The sequence below is a fragment of the Lactuca virosa genome, chromosome 6, assembly GCF_052849685.1.
Source record: "Lactuca virosa cultivar CGN04683 chromosome 6, Lactuca_virosa_CGN04683_v6, whole genome shotgun sequence".
Lineage (NCBI taxonomy): Eukaryota > Viridiplantae > Streptophyta > Magnoliopsida > Asterales > Asteraceae > Lactuca > Lactuca virosa.
The window spans coordinates 24,626,541-24,650,407 of record NC_136431.1 but is presented as its reverse complement, the minus strand read 5'-3'; the positions used below and the strand labels follow the sequence as shown (position 1 = coordinate 24,650,407).

Genomic DNA, 23,867 nt, shown 5'->3' with positions numbered 1-23,867 from the left:
GACATAAACGAAATTAAGAATAGTTTAAGAGTAAATTAACATTTCATTAATAAAATTGAGATTTTGAACTTCACTCGTTAAATATACAAAATAACTCAAATAGACACATTTATAAACATTACAATTGAGCTTTTTGAAATTTATCCATTAAATATGGAAAATAACTCAAATAGACACATTTATAAACATTACATTTATTGTACGTAAAATCAAAGTTCAATTATTTATTTATTTATTTATTTATTTATTTTATTTTTAAAGAGCCATAATCTAACCTAAACTACATATTATCTTAAAGGAGACTTGAACTATTAAATTATAAAAAAACGAACATTTTTCTTAATATTTACTTGTTATTCGCTACTTAAAATATAAAATGGGCAAATACTTTTTACCCTTTTGTAAAAAGATGCATTTTTTTAATCTAATTTCAGGTGTCCCAAAATGATATATCAAAAATCTTTTTTGCCCATTCACAAACCATTAATCATTACAGTTCATTGCTCATGAATCACAAGTTTAACACATAAGACTTCTCTTACATATTTTTATTAGTTCTCATACAATATTTTTTTATATATGATTAAGCAAAACGTTTATTTTATGAATCAAGATATATTGATAAAAATGTTTTATTATCAAGTAAATGATTAAAACAACAAAACAAAATAAAGAAACTATTAGCATTTAGCAACATCAAACTTATCAACATAATTCAATGTAGCAATCCACTCTGAAGTTAACTGGTAAATTAATTTTTTTAATAAAATAATATGATAATATAATGTATTTAGACTATTAATGGTCGATTAATTTGCATTTTGTTGTAACAAACTTAATCATTTAAGAAGTATTTTGAGATTTGTAAAATTACCAAAAAGGGAAAACAACATTATATTTTTGGGTATCCACGTGCAAATCACGTGATAGTCCTCATCTCATCGAGTTTTGGAGGGGAGTAGCTGGTCATTTGACTTGAAGCCGTCACCTCATGACTTTTCCATTTTTCGGAGATATAAATTTAATCATTTCAGATAAACGTACACATATTTAGGCATAGAAAACAAGTATCTACAACAACGACGATTGGAAGATAGAAATAATTGCTCTGTCAAAAATAGATTTAGCTTCCTTCAAGATTTAACTGCTTTTTCGCCTACCAAACACACAACACATACCCCAACCTCCTTTTTGGAACAAAACCATTCTCTAGGGTTTTCACAGAACTCTTTTTTCATAATAATAATCCCCCATTTCTTGATTATCCTTATGCACAACATAATCGTGTTATGCATTTACTTCATCTAATTTGGATTGTTAAAGCGGGATTTTGAGGTGGTTTTGTTTCAATTTTGCACTTCTCCGATGCAATTGATGTAATGACACATCATCTTCAACGATTTGGCAATGGTGAGGCATATCTGCTCGAGAAGCGTAATGTTTTGGTTCTTGGTGGTGGTATCGATAACCACCGTGTTCAGTTCGGGATTTTGTTTGGATGATTTGGAAGGTTATGATAGTGATTTGGGAGGGAAGTTTATAAACCTGTTTCATCAAGACTACTCGCCGCCGGCTCCGCCGCCACCACCGCCGCACCCACCGTCGGCATCATGTGAGTTTGATCTTGGCGGGGTTGGGTCGTTAGATACTACTTGTGAGGTAGTTACTAGTTTGAATTTAACTCAGAATATGTATATAGCAGGGAAGGGAAATTTTTTCATCCTCCCCAATGTGACTGTGAGTTGTACGGTTTTCCCAGGGTGCGAAATTGGTATAAATGTTACGGGTGACTTTAGTTTAGGTGAAAACGCACGAATTATCGCCGGAACTTTTGAGCTCGAGGCTGGGAATGCAAGTTTTGCGGAAGGCTCCCTTGTGAACACCACTGCTTTAGCTGGTAATCCCCCGGAGCAAACTAGTGGGACACCTCATGGGATTGACGGAGCTGGTGGTGGTTATGGTGGAAGAGGTGCCGCTTGTTTATTGAATGACAAGAAGCTTCCGGATGATGTTTGGGGAGGCGATGCATATTCATGGTCGACCTTACAGAAGCCGTGGAGCTACGGAAGTAAAGGTGGGACTACGAGTCTGGATGTGGATTATGGTGGTGGTGGTGGTGGGAGGATAAAACTTGTGGTTAAGAATCTTCTTGAGATGAATGGTAGTTTATTAGCTGAAGGTGGAAATGGTGGTACCCAGGGTGGAGGTGGTTCAGGTGGCAGCATCTACCTCAAGGCTTATAAGATGACTGGAAATGGTTATATAAGTGGTTGTGGAGGTGATGGTTTTGGTGGTGGAGGTGGAGGAAGAATTTCTACAGACATTTTTAGCAGGCATGAAGAACCTAAAATCATTGTCCATGGTAGGATTCTTGCATTCATTTGGTGTTTTTTTTTTATTATTCATAAATTAACTCTGAATCTTTTTTAATAATTTTTGCAGGTGGTAATAGTCTAGGATGCCCTTCAAACGCAGGTGCTGCAGGCACTTTTTATGATGCTGTAACACGTAGCCTTACAGTTGATAATTTCAACATGACAACTGACACTGACACACTTCTAATGGAGGTTCCATATCAGCCTCTTATGACCAATATTTTTATTCGAAGTTTTGCTAAGGTTTCTGTTCCCTTGCTATGGAGTCGTGTCCAGGTCAGCATTTGGTTATTTGTATTACATATCCACCTCTGTTTTATATGATGAAAGAAATATTTATTATAATTTCTGGTATGATTCAATTAGGTTCAAGGCCAAATTAGTGTCCTGGATGGAGGTATCTTGAGCTTTGGGTTAGCTCATTATGCTTTATCAGAATTTGAGGTTCTTGCAGAAGAGCTTCTAATGAGTGATTCTGTAATCAAGGTAAGTAACAAGCAACAACCTTTTTGCCATTTTGTCATCAGAAAGTTAAAGTATCTGTTTTGTGATGAGGTTTTTGTGTTATTTTTTTTTTCTTCAGGTTTATGGTGCTCTACGTATGACTGTAAAGATGTTCTTGATGTGGAATTCACAATTGCTTATTGATGTTGAGGGTGACCAGAATGTGCAGAATTCATTTCTTGAGGGTAGCAATCTTATTGTTCTCAAGGAATCTTCTACCATACGTTCAAATGCTAATCTTGGGGTACATGGCCAAGGTTTATTAAACTTGTCAGGCCCAGGTGACTGTATTGAAGCACAACGTTTGGTTCTGTCCCTGTTTTATAGTGTCAATGTGGGCCCCGGATCAGTCTTACGTGGGCCCTTGGAAAATGTTACAGCTAATGCTGTGACACCGAAGCCGATTTGTGACTCTCAAGAATGTCCATATGAGTTGCTGAATCCACCTGATGACTGCAATGTCAATGCTTCTTTGTCCTTTACTCTTCAGGTAATTCATAATTGATTTAGAAGTTAACAATTTTTGAGATATTGACAGTTTTTTTTTTCTTCAGTTATGTCGTGTTGAAGATATCTTGGTTGAAGGCCTTATAAAAGGGTCTGTTGTGAACTTCCATAGAGCAAGAACTGTTACAGTTGAATCTAGTGGGACAATTAGCACCTCAAAGATGGGTTGCAAAGGTGGTATTGGGAGGGGGAAAGTGTTGAATGTTGGAATTGGGAGTGGGGGTGGTTATGGTGGTTATGGTGGGTATGGTTGTTATAATGACACCTGCATTGATGGTGGTGGGCCATATGGGGATGCTGATTTGCCTTGTTGGATGGGTAGTGGTGGTGGGAATGATGTCATCAGTGGGTCAACAGCTGGTGGTGGTGTTCTTGTGATCGGTTCTTCAGCTAATCCATTGCCAAGTTTGTATGTTAATGGTGTAGTAGGATCTGATGGAGGAAGTTATGAAGAAAACATTTTCAAGAAATACGATTGGATGGGAGGATCAGGGGGAGGATCAGGGGGAACGATACTTGTGTTCTTGAATGATCTGTTTGTTGATGAGTCTGGAATCCTTTCGAGTGATGGAGGTGAAGGTAGTCCAAACGGGAGTGGTGGTGGTGGTGGTGGAAGGATTCATTTTCATTGGTCACACATACCAACCGGAGATGTATATCAACCTGTTGCTAATATCAAAGGAAGCATCTCCACTCGAGGTGGATTGAGTGGAAATGAAGTTGGTGCTGGAGGAATTGGAACAGTCACTGGAAAATCTTGTCCAAAAGGGCTTTTTGGTACTTTCTGTGAGGAATGCCCTGTTGGCACTTACAAAAATGTTACAGGATCTGATAAGGAGTTGTGTTTGGAGTGCCCTGCCAATGAGCTTCCCCATCGTGCATTCTATATATATGTCCGAGGTATTTGCTTGTTGACTTTATGGATTCTTTGGTTTGGCTTTGATTGATTGACATTGACAGAATCTTCTTTTATGACATGTGATTGATAGGTGGTTCTGCTGAAACTCCATGTCCTTACAAATGCATTTCAGACAAATACCACATGCCAAATTGTTACACTGCTCTTGAAGAACTAATGGAGACATTTGGTGGGCCATGGGTATTCAGCCTTCTTCTGTTGGGTCTTCTTATCCTGTTGGCGCTTGTGCTTAGTGTTGCAAGAATGAAATTCATGGGGTTTGATGACTCACCAGGCCATGGACCAACTCAACAAGGATCTCAGATGGATCACTCCTTTCCTTTCTTGGAATCGCTCAATGAGGTGAGGTTGCTTCAAATTGTTTTATGTATAAAAATATTATAATTCATTCATTTTGTTTTAGGTTTTGGAAACAAACAGAGTGGAGGAGTCTCAAGGGCATGTGCATAGGATGTACTTTATGGGAGGAAACACTTTCAGGGAACCATGGCATCTTCCTCACACACCTCCTAAACAAGTGATAGATATAGTGTATGAGGGTGCATTTAATAGATTTGTTGAAGATATTAATGCTTTAGCCACATATCCATGGTGGGAGGGATCAATATACCGCATTCTTTTTTTCCTTGCTTACCCTCTTGCATGGTCATGGCAACAATGGAGGCAAAAATTAAAGCTACAAAGACTGCGTGAGTTTGTTAGGTCTGAATATGACCATGCATGCTTGCGTTCATGTCGATCACGTGCTCTCTATGAAGGTCTTAAGGTCAGTAGTCAGTCAAAGACACATACACCAAAATGATGACATGTGATACTGATATTGATATTGTAGGTGGCTGCAACATCTGATTTGATGCTAGCTTATGTGGACTTTTTTCTTGGTGGTGATGAAAAAAGAAGCGATCTTCCTCCACACCTTCATCAAAGATTCCCGTTGTCTCTTTTATTTGGAGGTGATGGAAGCTACATGGCTCCGTTTTCACTTCACAGTGACAATGTTATTACAAGTCTCATGAATCAGGTTTTCCACCACTTCATTTCATTTCATTTTCTTTTAAATCTCTTTTCTTGTGTCCTGGTTATTTATTTATGTATGTTATTATTATTTTCAGTGTATCCCTCCTACTAGTTGGTATCGATTTGTGGCTGGTTTAAACGCACAATTACGGTTGGTGCGTAGCGGTCGACTCAAAGTAACATTTCGGGGGGTTGTGGTATGGATTGAAACTTGTGTGAATCCGACTTTTGGGGTTTATGGTGTACGCGTTGACCTTGCTTCATTTAAAGCTACAAGTGGTGACAGTTATCAATATGGGCTTGTGGTATCTGCTGTACAGGACCAACCCCAACCCCAACTGGATCATAGGTAACTAACAACAGTAACAGTTGCTACTAAATCAGAAAAAAGAAATTGTTTTTATTGTGTTTGTTTTGAGTTTTGACAGTAATGCCATTGAAGAAGATGAAGATTCAGAAATGAAGGTGGATGATAATAAGAAAGAGAAGAAGAGTTACGGTAGGGTTTTAGACATCAACAGTTTGAAAACACTCAAGGAAAAGAGGGATGTATTGTTTCCACTCTCCTTTATTATATACAACACCAAACCTGTTGGCCACCAGGTAACCTTTTTTTTTTTTTTTTTTTTTTTTAAATATATAGATAATTAATTGTTGAAAAAAATGTATGTATGTATGTATGTATGTATGTATGTATGATGGAATGGTTTATGGTTAATATTGTTGCAGGATGTAGTGGGATTGGTGATATCGGTGATACTGCTAGGAGACTTTAGTCTGGTTTTGCTTACGTTGCTTCAGTTATTTTCATATTCATTAACAAACGTGTTATTGGTTGTAATGATTTTGCCACTTGGGATTTTGCTTCCTTTTCCTGCTGGCATCAATGCTCTGTTTAGTCAAGGCCCCAGGCGATCTGCTGGGCTGGCCCGTATATATGCTCTCTGGAACATAACATCCTTGGTCAACGTCGTAAGTCTCAAAAACTCTTAAATCATATACACACACACAACAACTTCTTCCTTGTCTTCATTTCCTAAATTATAAACTAATTTTGTAGGTGGTTGCTTTTATCTGTGGTTATGCTCATTATATGAATCAGTCCACTAAAACCCCTTCAGATGTTCACCCGTGGACCATGTAACTAACTAACTAACTACTACATTTTCACCTTCTTCTTTTTTTTCGATCAATTCACACATATCTTGTAACATTCTGATTGGTTGAATGGTGTGCAGGGAGGAAAGCGAGTGGTGGATATTTCCGGTTGCATTAGTATTGTGTAAATGGATTCAGTCGCTGTTTATAAATTGGCATATTGCAAATTTGGAGATTCAAGATCGCTCTTTATATAGTGCTGACATGGCAGGCTTTTGGCAAACATCATAATAGACTAGAGAAAACTGTTGATTATCAACATTTTCAATTTTTGTTTTTGTTTTTGTTTTGGGTATTGGTTTTCTATTCGTTGTAGGGTAGGTAGGTGGGCCATGGCATAATAGATAAAATTGGAATTTAGGTAGAGGCAGGGTAAAAGAAGGCTGGGAGTTTATCCTTTTGTTGTATATAAATAATGATATATCATATGCCAATACAATACGGTTTTGGATATTTTTCTGATTGGTATACATCCTTTCATTAAATAGCAACTTACTTCACTTTTTTTTTTAATTAATTAATTTATTTTTTATTTTTGTGATTGGAGTTTATTTTTTTACACATAATAACAATCTACTTTCATTTTCTTGTCCATAATAACAACATACTTACAATTCCTTACCCATAGTAGAAGTGTACTTACATTTCTGCTTGTATCCCAAGTTTCCTTGTTACAAAGGTGACACGGTTTTTTTTTTTTTTTTTTTTAATTTTTTTTCAGTTATGTTGAAGTAAATCTTTAATTTTGTGGCTTTTTAGGCTGAATCCCATAAGAACAACGATAATCTGTTTTTTTTTTAATCTTTAATTACATAATGATATGAGATGGTCGGCAACAACTACCGTAGGATATGAAGACTTGCTTTTTGTATAAGAACTCCAGTAGAAAAAGGAAAAAAAAAAAAGACAATAAACAAATAAATCTAAACATATGAAAATAAAAAAATATTCAAGTGCTTCCACACTAAATGATCCCTTCATATAATACTATTTTCTTCAGAGCCTTTTTAGTTAAATCTAATTAAAAAAATGAATGAGCAAACAAGTTATAACTAACAATTATAGCATCAAAAGGAATATCATTCTAATTTAACCATCACATCACAATGTTTACAAAAAGGCCAACAACTAAACCAAAACAAATTACATCTAATCTAAAGTTAGTGCCTTCTCTATACAAGACCCCCCTCCATCTTTGTCATATACTGGTTTTGACAGTTTGATTTTCACGATCCTCTCCGACCTTCGTGTGTGTTTGTCATAAACCAGAAGTTGAGTCTTATCAATAATCCCTTCCTCGTCTTTTTCTACAGATAGGGCTTCTTCAATCTCAACAGATGTATACCCAGAATCTCTCATATCTTTGATTTTTACTTGTGTTTCAGCATCTCGAGTTTCATACACAATGTTTGTCACAGGTATATGAATCCTAGGCCTACCACGTTTCTTTTTCAACTTTGGGGGCCGGTTTTGTGTTGGATTTTTGCAAGATCTCGTGTTATGACCCCTTTGTAAGCAGTTTTTGCATGTATAGTTCCTAGTAGAAGATACTTTTATTATATCATCCTCATCAGTTGCATCCTTCTTCCTTTTGGTTGAGAGCATACCAGGCATTATTTTGCTTTTAGAAAGAAAAGGGTTCATGTAGTTTTCGCATGCTACTTCCATTTACAAGTTTAATGTTATGATACCTGAAAATTTTCACATCCTACAGGTGCAATATTGTCCACCAAAAAAAGCCTCAAACCCAACTTGAAAAAAACATCTATATGAATAATCAAACGATGATGATATGTACAATTCCTTCGAATTTTATATGAAAGTAACGAAGAAAACATCAAAAAATGTAACAATGTTTAGGGAAACTTACTAAGATTGATTGCTGATGTAAGAGTATATTGAGTTTAGATGTCGATTTCTGATCTTGAAGCAATTTCTTCCGAAACGAGGGTTTATGCGACTTTACTTCAGCGGTTCTTCCAAAAACACAGACGATTGATTATTTTAGATAAAAAAGAAAACAAAACCCACGTTTCTCTTCATTTTGGGTTTGCTAATTCCAAAGCCAAAACGGCTAAAGCCAAATGAAGTTACATGTTTTAAAGCATGTAATACAAAATGTAAAATAAAAATCTTTTTGAAAATAGAGATTTAGAAGCTGTTGTTTTCTAAGAAAAGCCACTCTAACCAACCAGGTGCGCCGCACACATATACACAACAATTGTTCTTTCTCAGCTATTTGTATTTTTAGAAGCGTAATCCCCTCTTCAAAGTTCAAACTATGTCAGTTCCTACCTTACTTTAATTTATAGTACTATTTAAATACAGATTTATTTTAATTTTTTTAATATGTTTACTATTTTAATAATACTGTGAAAGATATTATATACAATTTGAGTATATTTTAGACAAAACTGCATAAATGGTCCCTGTGGTTAGCTGAAAATTGTCACTTTGGTCCAAAAAGTTTTGGACTAGCACCAGAGGTCCAAACTTTTCATTTTGTTGCGATTTTGGTCCGTTTTGCTTTGAACTTTTTTTAAAATGACGATTTTGCCCTTATTTTTTTCTTTTTCAGTTTTTTTTATTAATTTTATTAATTTTTTTTATTAAAATAAATAAAAAGAAAATTGAAACTAATTTCTCTCTCTCTCTCTCTCTCTCTCTCTCTCTCTCTCTCTCTCTCTCTCTCTCTCTCTCTCTCTCTCTCTCTCTATACACGTACCCATCTTCTTCTTCTTCCTGAAAATCAGTCCAGATGAACAAAAAAACACCCATAACAAATTGTTGAACTCGTCGGTTATCAATGGAGATGGAGAAAACAGAAGGAGAAATCATATCTAGGGTTAGTCTTCTCCATCTGTTTTTAGAGATGTTCGTCTTCTCCATTTGTTTTAGAGATGTTCGTCTTCTCCATATGTTTCCAAATGTGTTTGTGTTCTCCATCATAGTCATGATCGGTTTACAGCACCACCCCCTTCTCAGTTTATCTTCTCCATCTGTGGCTCGATTTTCAGATCTATCACCAGAAAACCCACTTCAACCACACCCTCTAGTACCATGGTAAATCTTCAACATATCGTCTCCAATCTTCGATCTCGTCGCCTCCGTCCAAATCTGTAAACGTCGTTATTTCTGGAAACTCAAGCCACAAACGCCACCTCCGCCTCCGTCCTTGTCGATCCTCGTCTCTCTCTATCTTTCTCCATCGAACGTGAAGACCGTCGCAGACCAAAGATTTGGCTAACTAAGGGCAACGACTGGTTAGGATTATCAGATCCGACGAGTTAGGGTTTCAGAATAACGAGTATTAAACGAGTTCGGGTCTCCCAAATGACGATCTTTCTTCTTTTACGTCGGAAACCCTCTGTCATTGACGTCTTTCTTCTTCGTCGAAAATCCTCTGTCACCGACGTCTGTGGCTGGAGTTCGTCTCTCTACTTCTCCGAAGTTAGTGGTGGTGGTGGTTACAGATCTGCATATGGTGGTGGATCGGCAAGGGTTTCTCACTCCCTCCAACGCTCCCTTTCACTCCCCCTCTCTATCTTCATCCTGGAATAGCCACTGTAGGTTACAGGACATTTCCAGAATTCAAACTTGAGAATGAGAGATGTGGAGGCGGCGAGCTACGGTGGAGACGGTAACCGGTGGTGGTGGTGTTCATGATTACCAGAGGGAAAAAAGATGGGGGTGGGTGGTGAATGGATGATAACACGATTATTTTTTTTTCTTTTTTTTGTTTAATTTTAAATCAGAAATACAACAAAATAAAAAAAATAGAAAATGAAATTAATGAGGGGCAAATCGGTCATTTTAAAAAAGTTCAAAGCAAATTGGACCAAACTCGCAACAAAATGAAAAGTTTGGACCTCTGGTGCTAGTCCAAACATTTTTGGACCAAAGTGACAATTTTCGGCTAACCACAGAGACTATTTGTGCAGTTTTGTCTATATTTTATATAATTTTAAAACCATTTGATAAATTTCATATAAATATTTTTTTATTACATTGCCTATAACAAAATATTAATAAATTATAAATTTAATCATTAAAATTATCAAATTTATTGAAACTAACCGGAAACTAACCACTGTTTTCGAAAATTTAACAAAATAAACATGTTAGTTCGTTAAATTAACAATTTTATTTATGGTTGTTTAACAAATATTATGTTTAATTATTTTATATAAAGACTTTAAAAATCATATCATCACAATGATCTTTATATTTGATTTTCTGATTAAACTAAATAAAACTTTGATTTAAAATTATTTTTAACCATTGTATGGTTAATTTCAGTTTATTGCAGCTGTATATAAACGTTAAAAAACAAACATGCTTCTTATTACATGTTGTAGCCGTTTGGTCCGCCTCTTATACTGTACAAGATTACAGACATGGTCCACAGACTTCATAGTTTTCGCTTCGAAAAAACAAACAACACCTAAGTAGCTGGTCATAACCGATTTTCATATTTATATTTTTTCTCCTCAAGAATTTTTGATCTAATAGTTTTCATCATTCATAATTTTAAAGTTAAATTAATGGTATTTGTAAGTTGACATTTCGGTCCCTTATTAAATTTTAAAGTTACGTTTTTAGTCTCTCTCTCATATATATATATATATATATATATATATATATATATATATATATATATATATATATATATATATAAAGACTTTAAAAATCATATCATCACAAAATTTTATAACGTTTAAATAAAAAGTAATATTAATAAAAATGAAAACTATATATATATATATAAAACTTTATTTTGATACTTTTGTGCTTTAGTTAATATGATATAATCGTCACTGTGCTATATGTAGAGTCTTGACATTTATAAATCACATTCTATATACAAATTTTAAAGGAGTTACCCTACGTATTAAAGTTACGTTTTTGGTCTCTCAAATGATTTTTTTATAGTTTTTGTTTTAAGTAATTACAAACAAGTTCTCCGTCGCAACACGCCGATGACTTAAATACTAGTTATTATTATTTTATTTTCAACAACACCTTCAGAGGACAGTGACCAAATTAAAAAGGGACTGATTGTCATTGTTAAGTCTACCATGACACCGTGATTGTTATTGTGGAGCATGTATATTGCAACAACTGAATAAAGTTAACCATTGAAGGCATTCTTTGACAAATATTTTTATTAAATAAGGTCGGTAGAAATTGACAAAGATTTTTATTAAACAAGGTCAGTAGAAATAGAAAACTGAAGAACCGGTCTTTTTTTTTTTTTTTTTTTTTTTTTTTTTTTTTAAGTTAACATAGTAGATGTTATAACATAACATACAAAGTTAGGGCTTTTTTGATCATTTTATTTGGACTTAACTTCTTATTAGCCAAAAAAAACTAACGGTGTTCGATTTTGATAAAACCAAAACATTAATATAATGTTTTCTAAAATTATTCTTAAGTTGCCTTTGAAAATCATATAAACCAATGATAATTAAAACATAAAAAAAACTTAATTCTTTTTTTGGAAACGTCAAATATCAATAAAAAGCCACGAGATTAGCAAGTGACTAAATCACAGGCAGAGTACAACCCGATGGTTAATTCAAAAAATAAAATCCAAACTATTGTTTTTGTTTTTTTTTTTTTATTTTATTTTTATGAAATTGATCATAAAAGGAAGAACGTTGATGCATTCAAGTATTTAACGCTATATTCATTCGTATTTGAAAAGAATAGACGCTCCTTGAAAGGCACGTGGCTGACTTTAATAATCTGACCGTTGCCGAAACAACCCCCTCCCCCTCTATTCAAACACCGCTATCTTCCCCTTCCTCCTTCCCGTTGTTGTCTGCCTCTCTCCTCTCTCTAAAACCTTTCTCTCTCATGGCAACAGCGATGGAGACGCATCCTCAGCAAAAGGTACCATCAATTGCTGTTTGGAATTTTTTAGTTTGGAACGAATTTGTTTCTCGTTTTTTCAATGTTAGCTTTAGGGTTCGTTTTATCGTTAATATCTGTTTGTATTTCACACATTAGAACACATGTGCGTTATTATTAGGTCTTCAGGTATTCTAGAAATGATGTTAAACATTCAATTTGAAAGTTGCATTATGCGAATTTGGACGATAGAGATGTAATTGGGTTTAATCGTCATCAATGGTGATACAGTTCCAACTTTTATCTCCGGAAACTGTCCTCGTGTGGTAGATCTGCTTCTATTTCAGTAGATTGAGATGTAGCAGTAGATAGATTTAATACTCTGTGATAATTTGATGTATCAAAGGATTGAAGGATAACTTTAAGTGAAAACCTTTTTTTATTAAAATCCTATTATGTTCATACTATCAGTTCCATGAGTTCTAGCACAAATCCATTTGAATTTGAATGCTAGTGAAGATGCTTGAATTGTTATGAGCTACTACTAATGATCTTTGGATGCATCTATTGGCTTTTCTTTGTTGTGATTATATAGGCTTCTTCAGAGGCTGCAAACGAGAAGAAGAGGTGGACTCTTAGTGACTTTGACATTGGGAAGCCACTAGGAAGGGGGAAATTCGGTCATGTCTATGTAGCAAAAGAAAAGAGGGTGAGCAAATCAAATCTAATCACCAATCTTAACATATTATGTCTGATTTGCATCCTAACCTAAACTATCATCTCCATTCTTTTGTTAATATGCTGAATAACATCCATGTTTGTTCTCAAAACAGAGTAATCATGTTGTGGCATTGAAAGTGCTTTTCAAAAGCCAACTTAAACAGTCTCAAGTGGAGCACCAGCTTCGTCGAGAAGTTGAAATACAAAGCCATCTTAGACACCCTAATATCCTAAGACTCTATGGTTACTTCTATGATCAGGTAAAATTTACCTCTATACCCTTACCTTGATGTCATCAACAATGGCCATTTTACAACTCTAATACATAGATAATAACTTGAACAGCAAAGAGTCTACTTGATTTTGGAGTATGCTGCAAAAGGTGAACTCTACAAGGAGCTCCAGAAATTCAAATGCTTCACTGAACGACGTTCTGCAACTGTAAGTATACGATGATGTCATTATTTATGTTTACTTTATTATTTTATTATCATTATATAACAATTTTTATTCACATTTAAACAGTATGTTGCCTCATTAGCACGGGCTCTCATATATTGTCATGGGAAGCATGTTATTCATAGAGACATCAAACCAGAGAACCTCTTGATTGGTTCACAGGTAATATATACTAATATACAATTTTTTTTTCTTCAAAATTTCGTTTTTGTGCTTGATTTGAATAATTAATTTTACATATATGTGTTATATTTTTCAGGGTGAGTTAAAGATTGCTGATTTTGGGTGGTCAGTGCACACATTCAGTCGCAGGCGAACCATGTGTGGTACATTGGATTATCTTCCACCTGAAATGGGTAAGACCCATGACAAGCTTTCTAGGGATATTTACGAATTTGCCACTAGGTCTAGTTTATTTAAGTTTGAAGGTTGTATATATGTTTGTATATATATATATATATAGTGGAGAGTGTGGAGCATGATGCAAGTGTGGATATATGGAGTCTTGGAATCTTGTGCTATGAATTTCTGTATGGTGCCCCTCCTTTTGAAGCAGAAGAGCACTGTGATACATATAGAAGGTAATCCTGCTGTTTACGAATTTTTCACTATCTTTGTAGGGACAAACAAAAGATCTCTTTGGATGATGTGAACGTGGGCCCCAGTCCACTCCAATGTACACCAAAACTATATGCCATGTCATATATCTGATAACACCCAATTTTGCAGGATAAGGCAAGTGGATTTGAAGTTCCCTTCAAAACCGGTAGTTTCTGCAGCTGCAAAGGACCTCATTAGTCAGGTTTCATCTAACTCTATCTCTCTCCCTCCATTGGAGTTTACTATTTTACCCTTTAGAGTTGTTTGTTTAATAATATATATATTTTTATTATGATTTGTAATGTAGATGCTTGTGAAGGATACTTCAAAGCGGCTGCCACTACACAAGCTGCTTGAACATCCATGGATTGTTCAGAATGCGGACCCCTCAGGGGTATACAGGAGTGGTTGAGTTTTTGCTTGATAACACAAGACACAAGAGAATCCATCCATAACAAGTTGTAAAAATAACAATTTAATCCAATTATTGTTGTTCCTATCTATCTATGTATAGAGTAATACTCCTTTGCGCGGTTTGATTTGTGTGACTAGAATGCCCTTGTAGGCCAAATAAGAAAGAATAAGAATGTGATAGCTCCTCACTTTTGATCCAATTATTGTTCCTATCTATGTATAAAGTAACACACTTGAAGATCCTTTAGGGTTTGGACGGGTACCGACAAGTGTTAGCTCCTCACATAAGCTTCTATTATTTGAAAATGAAGAAAATAGATGAATTTGGGGTCCAACCTTCATAACATTTCTAACTTTAACCCTAGAAAGTGAATATTTAACAATTTAGGTCCAACCTAGTTAAGTTCATTAAGTCAAACATCATACTATTTAGCTTCTTGCCTCTCAACATTCAAATTTTTTATTTACGTCAAGACTTTTTTTAGTTAATATTTATAGTCTTATAACCTCTAATATAACTCCATAACTTTAAGTCCAAACTTTAGTTAAATAAATTAGGTCAAAAGTCATACATTAACTCCCAAGGTTGACTTCCAATCTCAAAAGCTTTTCATTAATTATATTTTAATTTAGTTAATGAAAATTAAATTAATTATTATTATTATTAAAATTGAAACTTCCAGTCTCATATTGCTGGTGTTGCAATAACTTATTCATTAGGTAATAATCGAATTAATGAATATAAATTATCAAATGTGGACACAAAGAGGAGAGGAAGGACACTTTGAGCAGAAAGAATTCCGATCTCAATTTGGTGGTATATGTAAAGTAATTTAAAATTAAACAAAAATTAATCATAGTTTTTTTTTTTTTTTACATTATTGATGTAGTTAATTTATGCCTAAGTTTGATGTAATTTGGAAAATTGTAAAAATCACTTTTTTAATTTACATACAATTTAGAAAACAGAAAATTTTCATTTTCTTGAAAAAAATTTGAAAACTAAATCAACCAATCGTATTTTCAAAATTTTCATTTTCATTTGGAAATTTTCATGGAAAACTAGAAATATTTTCGCACTCTTAGCCATTCTCTTTGTGAAGTAATAAAAACTCCTTACATACAAGGCTTCACTAATTTGTTCATTACAAGTCCCACATCACTCTAACCCTTATATTTCCCTTATATAATAACATTCCTAATTTCCCTTATCACACAACCTTGATTGTACTTTGGATTTCTAAAACACTTTTTGGTGGTTTTCTTATGAAAACAAGCCACGTGTCTCAAAATTTCAAAGGTTTTTTCTCATATGTTTTATATCTTCTAAAAATTATTTACCTCAAATTAGTTTAAACCAGACTTTTGGAATCGAGACCAAGTTTCATTCATTGCAACTTGCAAGTGCTTTTGATTATGTATGTACCATTTGTTAGAAAACATGACCGGTTTGTTATCAAAAAGATTCTGCATATTTGATTGATTATGTGACTATGTGAGTTCACTTTCCTTAATTACTATTTCGACCCTAACTGTATGGGTTAACCGGAATTTAATCTTTTATAATCCACCAAATGCACTTTCAATTCAGGCACAAAAGAAAGTTATAGGAGAGTATATGAAATGTGTTATGTTACATAGCCCCATATTTTGTTTTGTCTGTGATCAAACTCGCCTTATATACAAGTATGCACTCCGCAACACCTAACTTATATTATATTATAGTTTAAGTCCCCATTAGCACTCTCGTTGATTTCAATTACACTTTAATGACACGTGACACTAAAATCACCAACATGGACGCCATTAATGAATCATTGATGATGATCTCTCCTTTAGGGTTCATGTATGGATATTCTTGATTAACAAGTGAAATTAAAGAATAATTACTTTGATTAAAACATTGAAATACAACAGTACAAGGGGGAGTGAAGCCATTAAATCCTACATATATATATATATATATATATATATATTTATAATTATTATTCAACAGAGTCACTTATATGAATAAAATATTATACAAGTCACACTAACCGCAGCTTAAGCATCTCAAGAGACCGGTGCATTCGAACCTTGTTCCTACATTGACCGAATCGTTCAGATGGTCAATCATATTCACAAGGCACTCGATCATCATTTCAAAATCTTTTTTCTCAGTTGTTACCTGAAGTACTAGTAATATTGCTCTGGTAATTTTCTCCTTCCATCAACTCCATTGCACGTTGTTCTTCCACTTTCTGGAACTCCAACACCTCTTTTGGTCCCAAAAAACTTGGCTGATTCGTGGATGAAAGTACCCTTGCCCACATCCTATCAGTGATCACAACCTTATTATGATGATCCACTATACGCTGCATGCATGCCAAATAATATCATCATCATCATCATCATCATAAAAACAAGAAACTAGAACAATCACAGTTGTGTTTTCACAAAAACCACTACATTTTCAACATTTCACTAAAAAACCACTACTTTATTTTTTTCTTTAAGAAAAACCACTCATATTTCTAAAAGTTTTAAGAAAAAACATTCATATTAATAGAGATAACCTACACTGAAAGGAATATAAGTATGTCGACCATGCACAAGCCCACTAATGAACCCTGTGAACCCCGCCATGGCTCCATGAACACAGCTTTGAGCAAGAAGAGTACAGTAGATATTGTCAGATGCATTACTTGGAACAGCACGAATCATGTATGTAGGATCTGTATGATTTTTATAAACTTGTTCTAGTTAATAACAATGGTATAAAAAACTGAAAGAATGTGTCATAAAATATGATTGAAAAGTTACCAATGTATTTAAGAGTAATCGGGAAGTCTTTCTTTTTTGCAAAGTGAGCCTACAATAAAATTGTGAAAGATGATTAACACTTTGAAGCAAGTAAACTTGATCATCAATTCTTAATGATAAATTAATTATTATACCTTAATGCTATCAGAAAGCCACAACCCAACATCTTTAAGCAGTTTGTTTCCGGAAGCATCTTTGGCAGCTGATGAATTGCTTTGTGCAACAAGTTCTTGACCAGCTCCTTCGGCCACAACAATAACCATGTGTCCGTTTTCTTTTAGTCGTTTCTCCACAAATTGTAAAAGCCCACCTTCACCATCAAGATAGAAGGGCGATTCGGGTATTAAACATAAATCCACATCACGACTTGCAAGAGTTGCATACATTGCAATGAACCCTGAAACAACAATTTAAAAAAAAAACGATTCAAATAGGCAGATAAGTGTTGTCTGAATAAATGATGTTTGAAATTTTTTGAATAAAGTGACGGCACACTTGGGGAAATTGGAACAAATTTTTAAAAAATCGATAGGGAAACCCTCAATCCTATGATTTTTCTATATTAAGTCGTTGTTTCTGTATTTAAAAAAAAAACACTGTTTATTTTTCTATCCATTCAAATTTCTACGAATAGTATGCTAAAGGATAAAGTGTTGTATACATAAAGTCTGTTTCCTTTTTGAACCGAATGAAGTGAACTAAACTGTCTGGAGGATACTAAATGACCATTTTACCCTTAGTGGGTAGTGAGCTTATTAGTACAAGATGAGCTTACCGCTGTAGCGCCCCATTAATTTGACTACTCCTATGCCGTTTTCTGCACTCTCCGCCTCAACGTGTGCAGCATTAATAGCACGTTGAGCCTCTTCAACAGCAGTATCAAAGCCGAATGACCTGTCAATAACCTGAAACAAGAATCAAATAGTTTTAGATCATATGTTTGGCTTGAAAAGATACAACTAATTTATTTAATTAAAAAGTTGAATTATCTGGGATGAAAATACCGAAATATCATTGTCAATTGTCTTTGGAATCCCGGCCACAACAGCTTTAATTCCCCTTCGTCTGATTTCCTGCATATATATAGATCGAACCACAAATTATATAAATACATTCAATGCATAATCACAAAAAAAATGAGTCTTGGGGAGAGATATTATAATGCAACATACTTCATAAATCACAGCTGCACCTTTTTGAGTTCCATCACCTCCAATTATATAAACCTTATAAAGCAATCAATCAAATTCATCAATCATTCATTAAGATGCATGCAAGAATCATTACTGGAAAAATATTAATCATTCAACATGTGAAACTTGAAACACCTGATTGATACCACGATCTTGAATGCTGTCAACTATTTTTGATTTGTCATGGCCACCTCTTGAAGAACCAAGAACTGTTCCACCACGTTTATGAATATCATTTACAAACTTTGGTGTTAGTGTTATTGTATTCTTTGAGTAGAAGCCTCTATATCCTCCCTACACAAGATCACAAACAAATATAATAAGAATTATGAATACAATTTTGTATCTTTTTATATATACATTTTGAAATGATTATGTGGTTATTGATATGGAGACTTACATCAATTCCAAGAACTCTGGTGACGCCATACATGTGATGAAGGGCACATACAATTTCTCTAATCACGGTATTTAAACCAGGGCACAAACCACCACATGTTACTACACAAGCACGCACCTGATCTGATCTAAAATAAACCTGCATCAATAAAAAAAAGTGTTTTTTTTTTACAATAATTGAGATTTAAAAGAAAAAACAAAAAGTAAAAATTGAATAATAATAAATAGCATACGCTTTGGCGGGGTCCAGCACGCCGAAAATGAACTCCTCTTGGACCGTTCTTCTGGACAACAACCTACGAGAAGACAAAACTAATTAGATTTGTTGATGGTGATAGCTATGTTTTTCTTTTTTTAATAATATAACTTATAACTTACCTTTTCTGGTACAGTATCATCAAAATCGATAAAATATTGCCTGAAATATCGTAGGACATGTTGTTTATTAAAGATTAAAATGTATTGAAACGTGTATATTGAAGATTGAATCATAATAAGATGCAAATATACTCACTTTACAACGGAATATGCAGGATTGAATCGCATTGGATTGGGATATGTCTGGAGGTGAATAATGAATGTTTTAGTAATAAGAATGGCCAAAATTAAACAAAAACAGATTCACTCAAACCCTAAGAGAAAAGAAAACGAATTAAATGAGGATGATGAAAAAAATAGAGAGAGTACTTTGAGATTAGGAATATAATCGGTCAAGTGAGGAATGTCTTCAAGAACATAACCATGATCCCCTGTTTCAATCTTCACATTATAATTGTTGCGTTCTTCCATTTCTTTCCTCTTTAGAAACAAAAAGTTACAATTTTTTCAAGAATCAAAAGATGGGTTCGTTTCGTTGGATGAATATTTAGTGGAGATAATAACGATCATTAATGGAGATTGTGAGGAATAATTTTGTGGGTCAATTTCTATATATATAGAAAGTTTAAGGACACGGGTTCTAAGGAGAATGTAGGAATTTGAAGACAAAAATTTAGAGTCACAAATCTTGATTTTGGTAAGCGAAAGAGAACCACAAAACATTGAAGGATGATAGGTTTAAAAAATCTATGGACAATTTCATCCTTGCCATGAAAAACAGCGACTTGCTGTGGAGGTTTACAGTTGGGTTTTTTTAGCTTGCCAGCAGAAAAATGGGTCCAAAATCGATAAATCAAACTAAGGTCGGACCAAAATTGGTTTTATAATTTTATAAAAACCAGGAAAGTGACAAAAATATAAAGAAGTAAAAATAAAGTGCCAAAATTATAAAGAGGAAAAGTTTGTTGAAACTTTAGTGGCAAAATTAGTAAAAATATTGTACCAAAACTATAAAGAGGAAAAGTTTGTTGAAACTTGTAACATCCCGTTTTAAATAGATTGATTAAATAATAAATCAGGAACCTCGGGAAGTAATTATTATGATTATTTTATATTATTAGAGCTCAAAATTAAATGATAATTAGTGGGGTGTTGGTTTCGGGGAGCCAAATGACAAGATTTGAATCTCTAGGGGTTAAAGTGTGATTGTGAGACTTAATTTGTAAAGATTTTCATAAGTCAAGGGCTGATTGGTAACATTTTGGACTTGATTTGTAAAGGAGGAGTTGTTTTGGAATTATTGGACTCATATTGAAAAGAATTATGGGAGCAAGGATCAAAGTGTAAGTTTTGGACTTGATTTGAAAGAAATTTCAGATGGCAGGGTTGAAAAGGTAAAGTATGGGCTGAGTTTGAAAGAAAAGGGGAAAGGGAGGGGATAAAGGTGGCATTATGGGATAAGTTTGATGAGGGTGGTCGGGTATATATCCTACCGAGTAACCCTAACCCTAACTGTGAGTCCAGCCGCCACCTCCACTCTCGTGATTTCTGGCGCCGCACCACCACCTCCGTTGAGGTCGTTGCCGCTGCCGCTAAGGCCGAAGATGCGAGCCACCAACCACATTGCTGCCGACGGTTGAAGAATCGAAGAGTGGGTGTTGGACGTCGGGGCAGAAGGGATTGAGGGATCGAATCGACGCCGCTGCCTTGTTCTTCGCCAGAGGGTGAACGCCTCCTCGTCTCCGTTTCTTTCTGTCGTTGAACTATCGCCGCCGATGTCGCTAGGGTCGTCGAACGCCGCCGTGTTGCTGTCGTAAGATCCGCTGCTGTCGCCGATGGTGCTGCTGCCGCCGCCGGCCTCAACCACCAATCCATTGAAGACTAAGTGGGTACCAGTTTCCCATGGATAGCTTACTCAGAAGTGCCATTGTGTTCGCGTGTTGCTTGGTTGAGACTCAAGAAGACTCGCCACCACCGTGGGGTGGTGACTGTCAACGCAAGACCGCCGCCAGCCGCCACTAGGTGGCTGTGTGTGGGTGTTTAATCTAGTGTGTGCGTGCTTCAGTTGTGTTTCACAAGCTGATGGGTGTCTCGGGTTGCTGCTGGCGGAAAATACCCAAGAAAAACCACCATGGCTGCAGGCCATGGTGGCTGCCACCTCCGACCACCGTCTACCGCCTCATGGTAGTTGTTTGTGTAATTATTAGGTGTTTATTTTGGGCTTGTGTGTGTATCATTGTAATATGTAATCGGAATAATAATAGAAAAACTTGAACCACCACCATGAGGTGGTGGTTGCCGCCTCCTGCCGCCACCGGCCGCCGTGTCGGGTGGCGGTGTGCTTTGATTGCGTTGGACCTCGTTTGGATGTTTGGACAAGGGGCTGCTAAACCCTAATGGGCCAAAAGAAACCCTAGTGGGACCAAAGAGACCCCAATGGACCTAATAAAACCCTAATTGGCCCAATAAGGCCCAAAATGACCTAGAAGCTCAACCAATTGACGAATGAGCTAGTATTGGGTTGGAAAACCCTATGGGCATAAAACCCTAATTGTGGGAATCGCTTGGGACACACACGAGAATTAATTATTAAACTTAAAATAATAATTAATAATCATTGGCAAACTAACTTAGCAATAATGGACTTAATGGATTAAGTCCTTTAGGGGTTAAGTAAGAAACACTTAACCCTAATCATCATTTCATGTGAAAGCCCTAATCTCACTCGGGCTTTGAATTTGGCCTTCCTATTGGGGCTTTGGCGATTGGACTATTGATGGGCCATCCAAGAACAAGTTAATGCACCAAAGTAATTAGATGGGCTTTAGGATAAGGCCCATGTGAGGACTTGTGCCCAATTTGGAAAATTGGGCCATAATTGGGCCTTTATGATTATGTGATAATGGGCCATGGGAATTGGATTGGAATAATTGGATGGGCCTTAAGGAAAGACCATGTAGAGGTCTGGGCCTAATTTGGAAAATTGGGCCATATGTTGGGCTTTGGCCCATTATTTTACTTTTGGGCTTTTGTAGTGTGAGTTGAAACTTGGGCTTGGAACCCAATTATTAATTGGGTATTGGTTGATGTTGACAGTTCGGGAATCTGTCAACCAGCAGCAGGAGCTTTACCTGCGGGACTTCAGCAGTGTCAGGTGAGTTATCCTCACTATACTAAGGGGTCTAAGGCACCAAGGCCGGCCCATTGGATATGTTATCATAGCAGTGGTTATGTTGAGTATTAGTTAGTGTTGCATGCTAGTGGTTATGCCAGTTAGGTAGATCTGTAGGACTACCTGTGTTGTTATATGAATATCTGCATGCTCAGTAGTTATGTTATATGTTGATACGTTATGTGGGATGGGGTGAGGTGATACTGCTCCGTACGGTAACCAACAAACCCGGGAGCATTCCAGATATGGGCTAAGGGAGACTCGTACTGTGGGCTCGATGACAATCCAGATGTGAGCTGTGGGCCCGGATGACAATCCAGACTCACACTGTAGGACCAGTAGAAATCCAGTAGGTGGAGCATTCCAGATACGAGCTGAGGGAGACTCGTACTGTGGGCTCGATGGCAATCCAGATGTGAGCTGTGGGCCCGGTAGGCAATCCAGACTCACACTGTGGGCCCAGGGGTAATCCAGTCTGTAAAGCTGTGGACCCATTATATGTTGTTCAGTTGTTATGTTATGATATTGCTGATATTGTTATGTGGACTGTATGTGTATCAGTATTTTGGGGGTAACTCACTAAGCTTTCGGGCTTACAGTTGCAGTTTATTGTTTCAGGTGCATCAGGGGATCGTGGCAGGGCAAATGCGTGATCGTACAGCTCCTCACTTTTTATGACTATGTTTCTGGGATACTCTGATATTAAACTATTTTGGAAACATTTTGTAATGACTAATGAGTTTTGAATTGTTTAAAAAGTTTTAAATTGGCTTGAATTTTACGGGTGTTACAAAACTTTAGTGGCAAAATTATAAAAAAGTAAAAATAAAGTGTTTAGGTCTTATTTTTTGGATGTTACAATATCCAAGAGTCTCAAGTGTTTGGACTAAACAAGTCTCAAACCTACCTCATATGGATGCACATGATCATATTTTAAAACTTAAACTTCATTTAGAAAACATTAAATCTATACATCAGTATACCCCTAAACACTTGAGACACTAACACATTTAGACATTTATTTAAACAATTTATGTGAAGTTTTTAATAGCAAATTTTTGATGGTAAGGATAGGCAATTGTTTAAACTTTGGAGTTTATTAAGGAATATATAATGAGAAAAAATATGAACGTGCAAAGGCTAATAGAGAAATGTGAGGGAACCATTACACTAACCCCCAAAAACTTGACAAGTAACCAAAGTAGCTACTTTGGTTACTTGTTATATAGTTTGGTTTAAAATGTATCTAATTTTAGGGGTTTACTGATGTATAGAGTAAAATCATTTTCAATTTATAAACTAATGTTTAATGTCATCTACTCTCATGTTGTTACAATATCGTTCAAATACTTGGTTAAAAATATGTGTAATTCATGTATATTGCCAAACTCTAATGTCACTTTCACAAACACCATTACATAATCATAGAAATCCATTTTCATGTCATTTTCACAAAT

General features: G+C 35.4%; 3 protein-coding genes and 2 long non-coding RNA genes across 6 annotated transcripts; 3 read left to right on the top strand and 2 right to left on the bottom strand.

The window, feature by feature from the left end:
- The first annotated feature begins 1,175 nt into the window (after window positions 1-1,175).
- LOC145118722 (uncharacterized) lies at window positions 1,176-6,933 on the top strand. Its single transcript, XM_079054407.1, has 13 exons — window positions 1,176-2,362; window positions 2,443-2,651; window positions 2,742-2,861; window positions 2,959-3,369; window positions 3,434-4,286; window positions 4,376-4,647; window positions 4,709-5,071; window positions 5,138-5,326; window positions 5,418-5,671; window positions 5,751-5,925; window positions 6,052-6,294; window positions 6,383-6,462; window positions 6,561-6,933. Exons 1-13 carry the CDS (start codon window positions 1,408-1,410, stop codon window positions 6,709-6,711), a joined length of 4,275 nt encoding a protein of 1,424 aa, XP_078910533.1. The 5' UTR covers window positions 1,176-1,407; the 3' UTR covers window positions 6,712-6,933.
- A 537-nt stretch (window positions 6,934-7,470) lies between these two features.
- On the bottom strand, window positions 7,471-8,677 carry LOC145119086 (uncharacterized). The gene is made up of 2 exons (XR_013713656.1): window positions 8,351-8,677; window positions 7,471-8,245 (listed from the first exon to the last, which is right to left on the bottom strand). It is a non-coding gene; the product is annotated as an uncharacterized LOC145119086 (long non-coding RNA).
- Window positions 8,678-12,194: 3,517 nt separating this feature from the next.
- On the top strand, window positions 12,195-14,726 carry LOC145122792 (serine/threonine-protein kinase Aurora-2-like). Its single transcript, XM_079058365.1, has 9 exons — window positions 12,195-12,375; window positions 12,929-13,042; window positions 13,167-13,313; window positions 13,399-13,494; window positions 13,579-13,674; window positions 13,772-13,868; window positions 13,976-14,093; window positions 14,242-14,314; window positions 14,420-14,726. Exons 1-9 carry the CDS (start codon window positions 12,340-12,342, stop codon window positions 14,522-14,524), a joined length of 882 nt encoding a protein of 293 aa, XP_078914491.1. The 5' UTR covers window positions 12,195-12,339; the 3' UTR covers window positions 14,525-14,726.
- A 1,727-nt stretch (window positions 14,727-16,453) lies between these two features.
- Window positions 16,454-19,852, bottom strand: LOC145119860 (ATP-dependent 6-phosphofructokinase 6-like). Its single transcript, XM_079055624.1, has 14 exons — window positions 19,608-19,852; window positions 19,435-19,481; window positions 19,299-19,338; window positions 19,154-19,216; window positions 18,922-19,059; window positions 18,657-18,815; window positions 18,501-18,554; window positions 18,333-18,401; window positions 18,104-18,233; window positions 17,463-17,725; window positions 17,329-17,377; window positions 17,086-17,240; window positions 16,694-16,880; window positions 16,454-16,608 (listed from the first exon to the last, which is right to left on the bottom strand). Exons 1-14 carry the CDS (start codon window positions 19,707-19,709, stop codon window positions 16,559-16,561), a joined length of 1,506 nt encoding a protein of 501 aa, XP_078911750.1. The 5' UTR covers window positions 19,710-19,852; the 3' UTR covers window positions 16,454-16,558.
- Window positions 19,853-20,759: 907 nt separating this feature from the next.
- LOC145119132 (uncharacterized) lies at window positions 20,760-23,186 on the top strand. 2 transcript variants are annotated; one of them, XR_013713694.1, is made up of 2 exons: window positions 20,760-21,422; window positions 23,029-23,186. It is a non-coding gene; the product is annotated as an uncharacterized LOC145119132 (long non-coding RNA). The 2 variants fall into 2 exon arrangements; XR_013713695.1 differs by having other exon boundaries at window positions 22,335-23,186.
- Window positions 23,187-23,867: the final 681 nt, after the last annotated feature.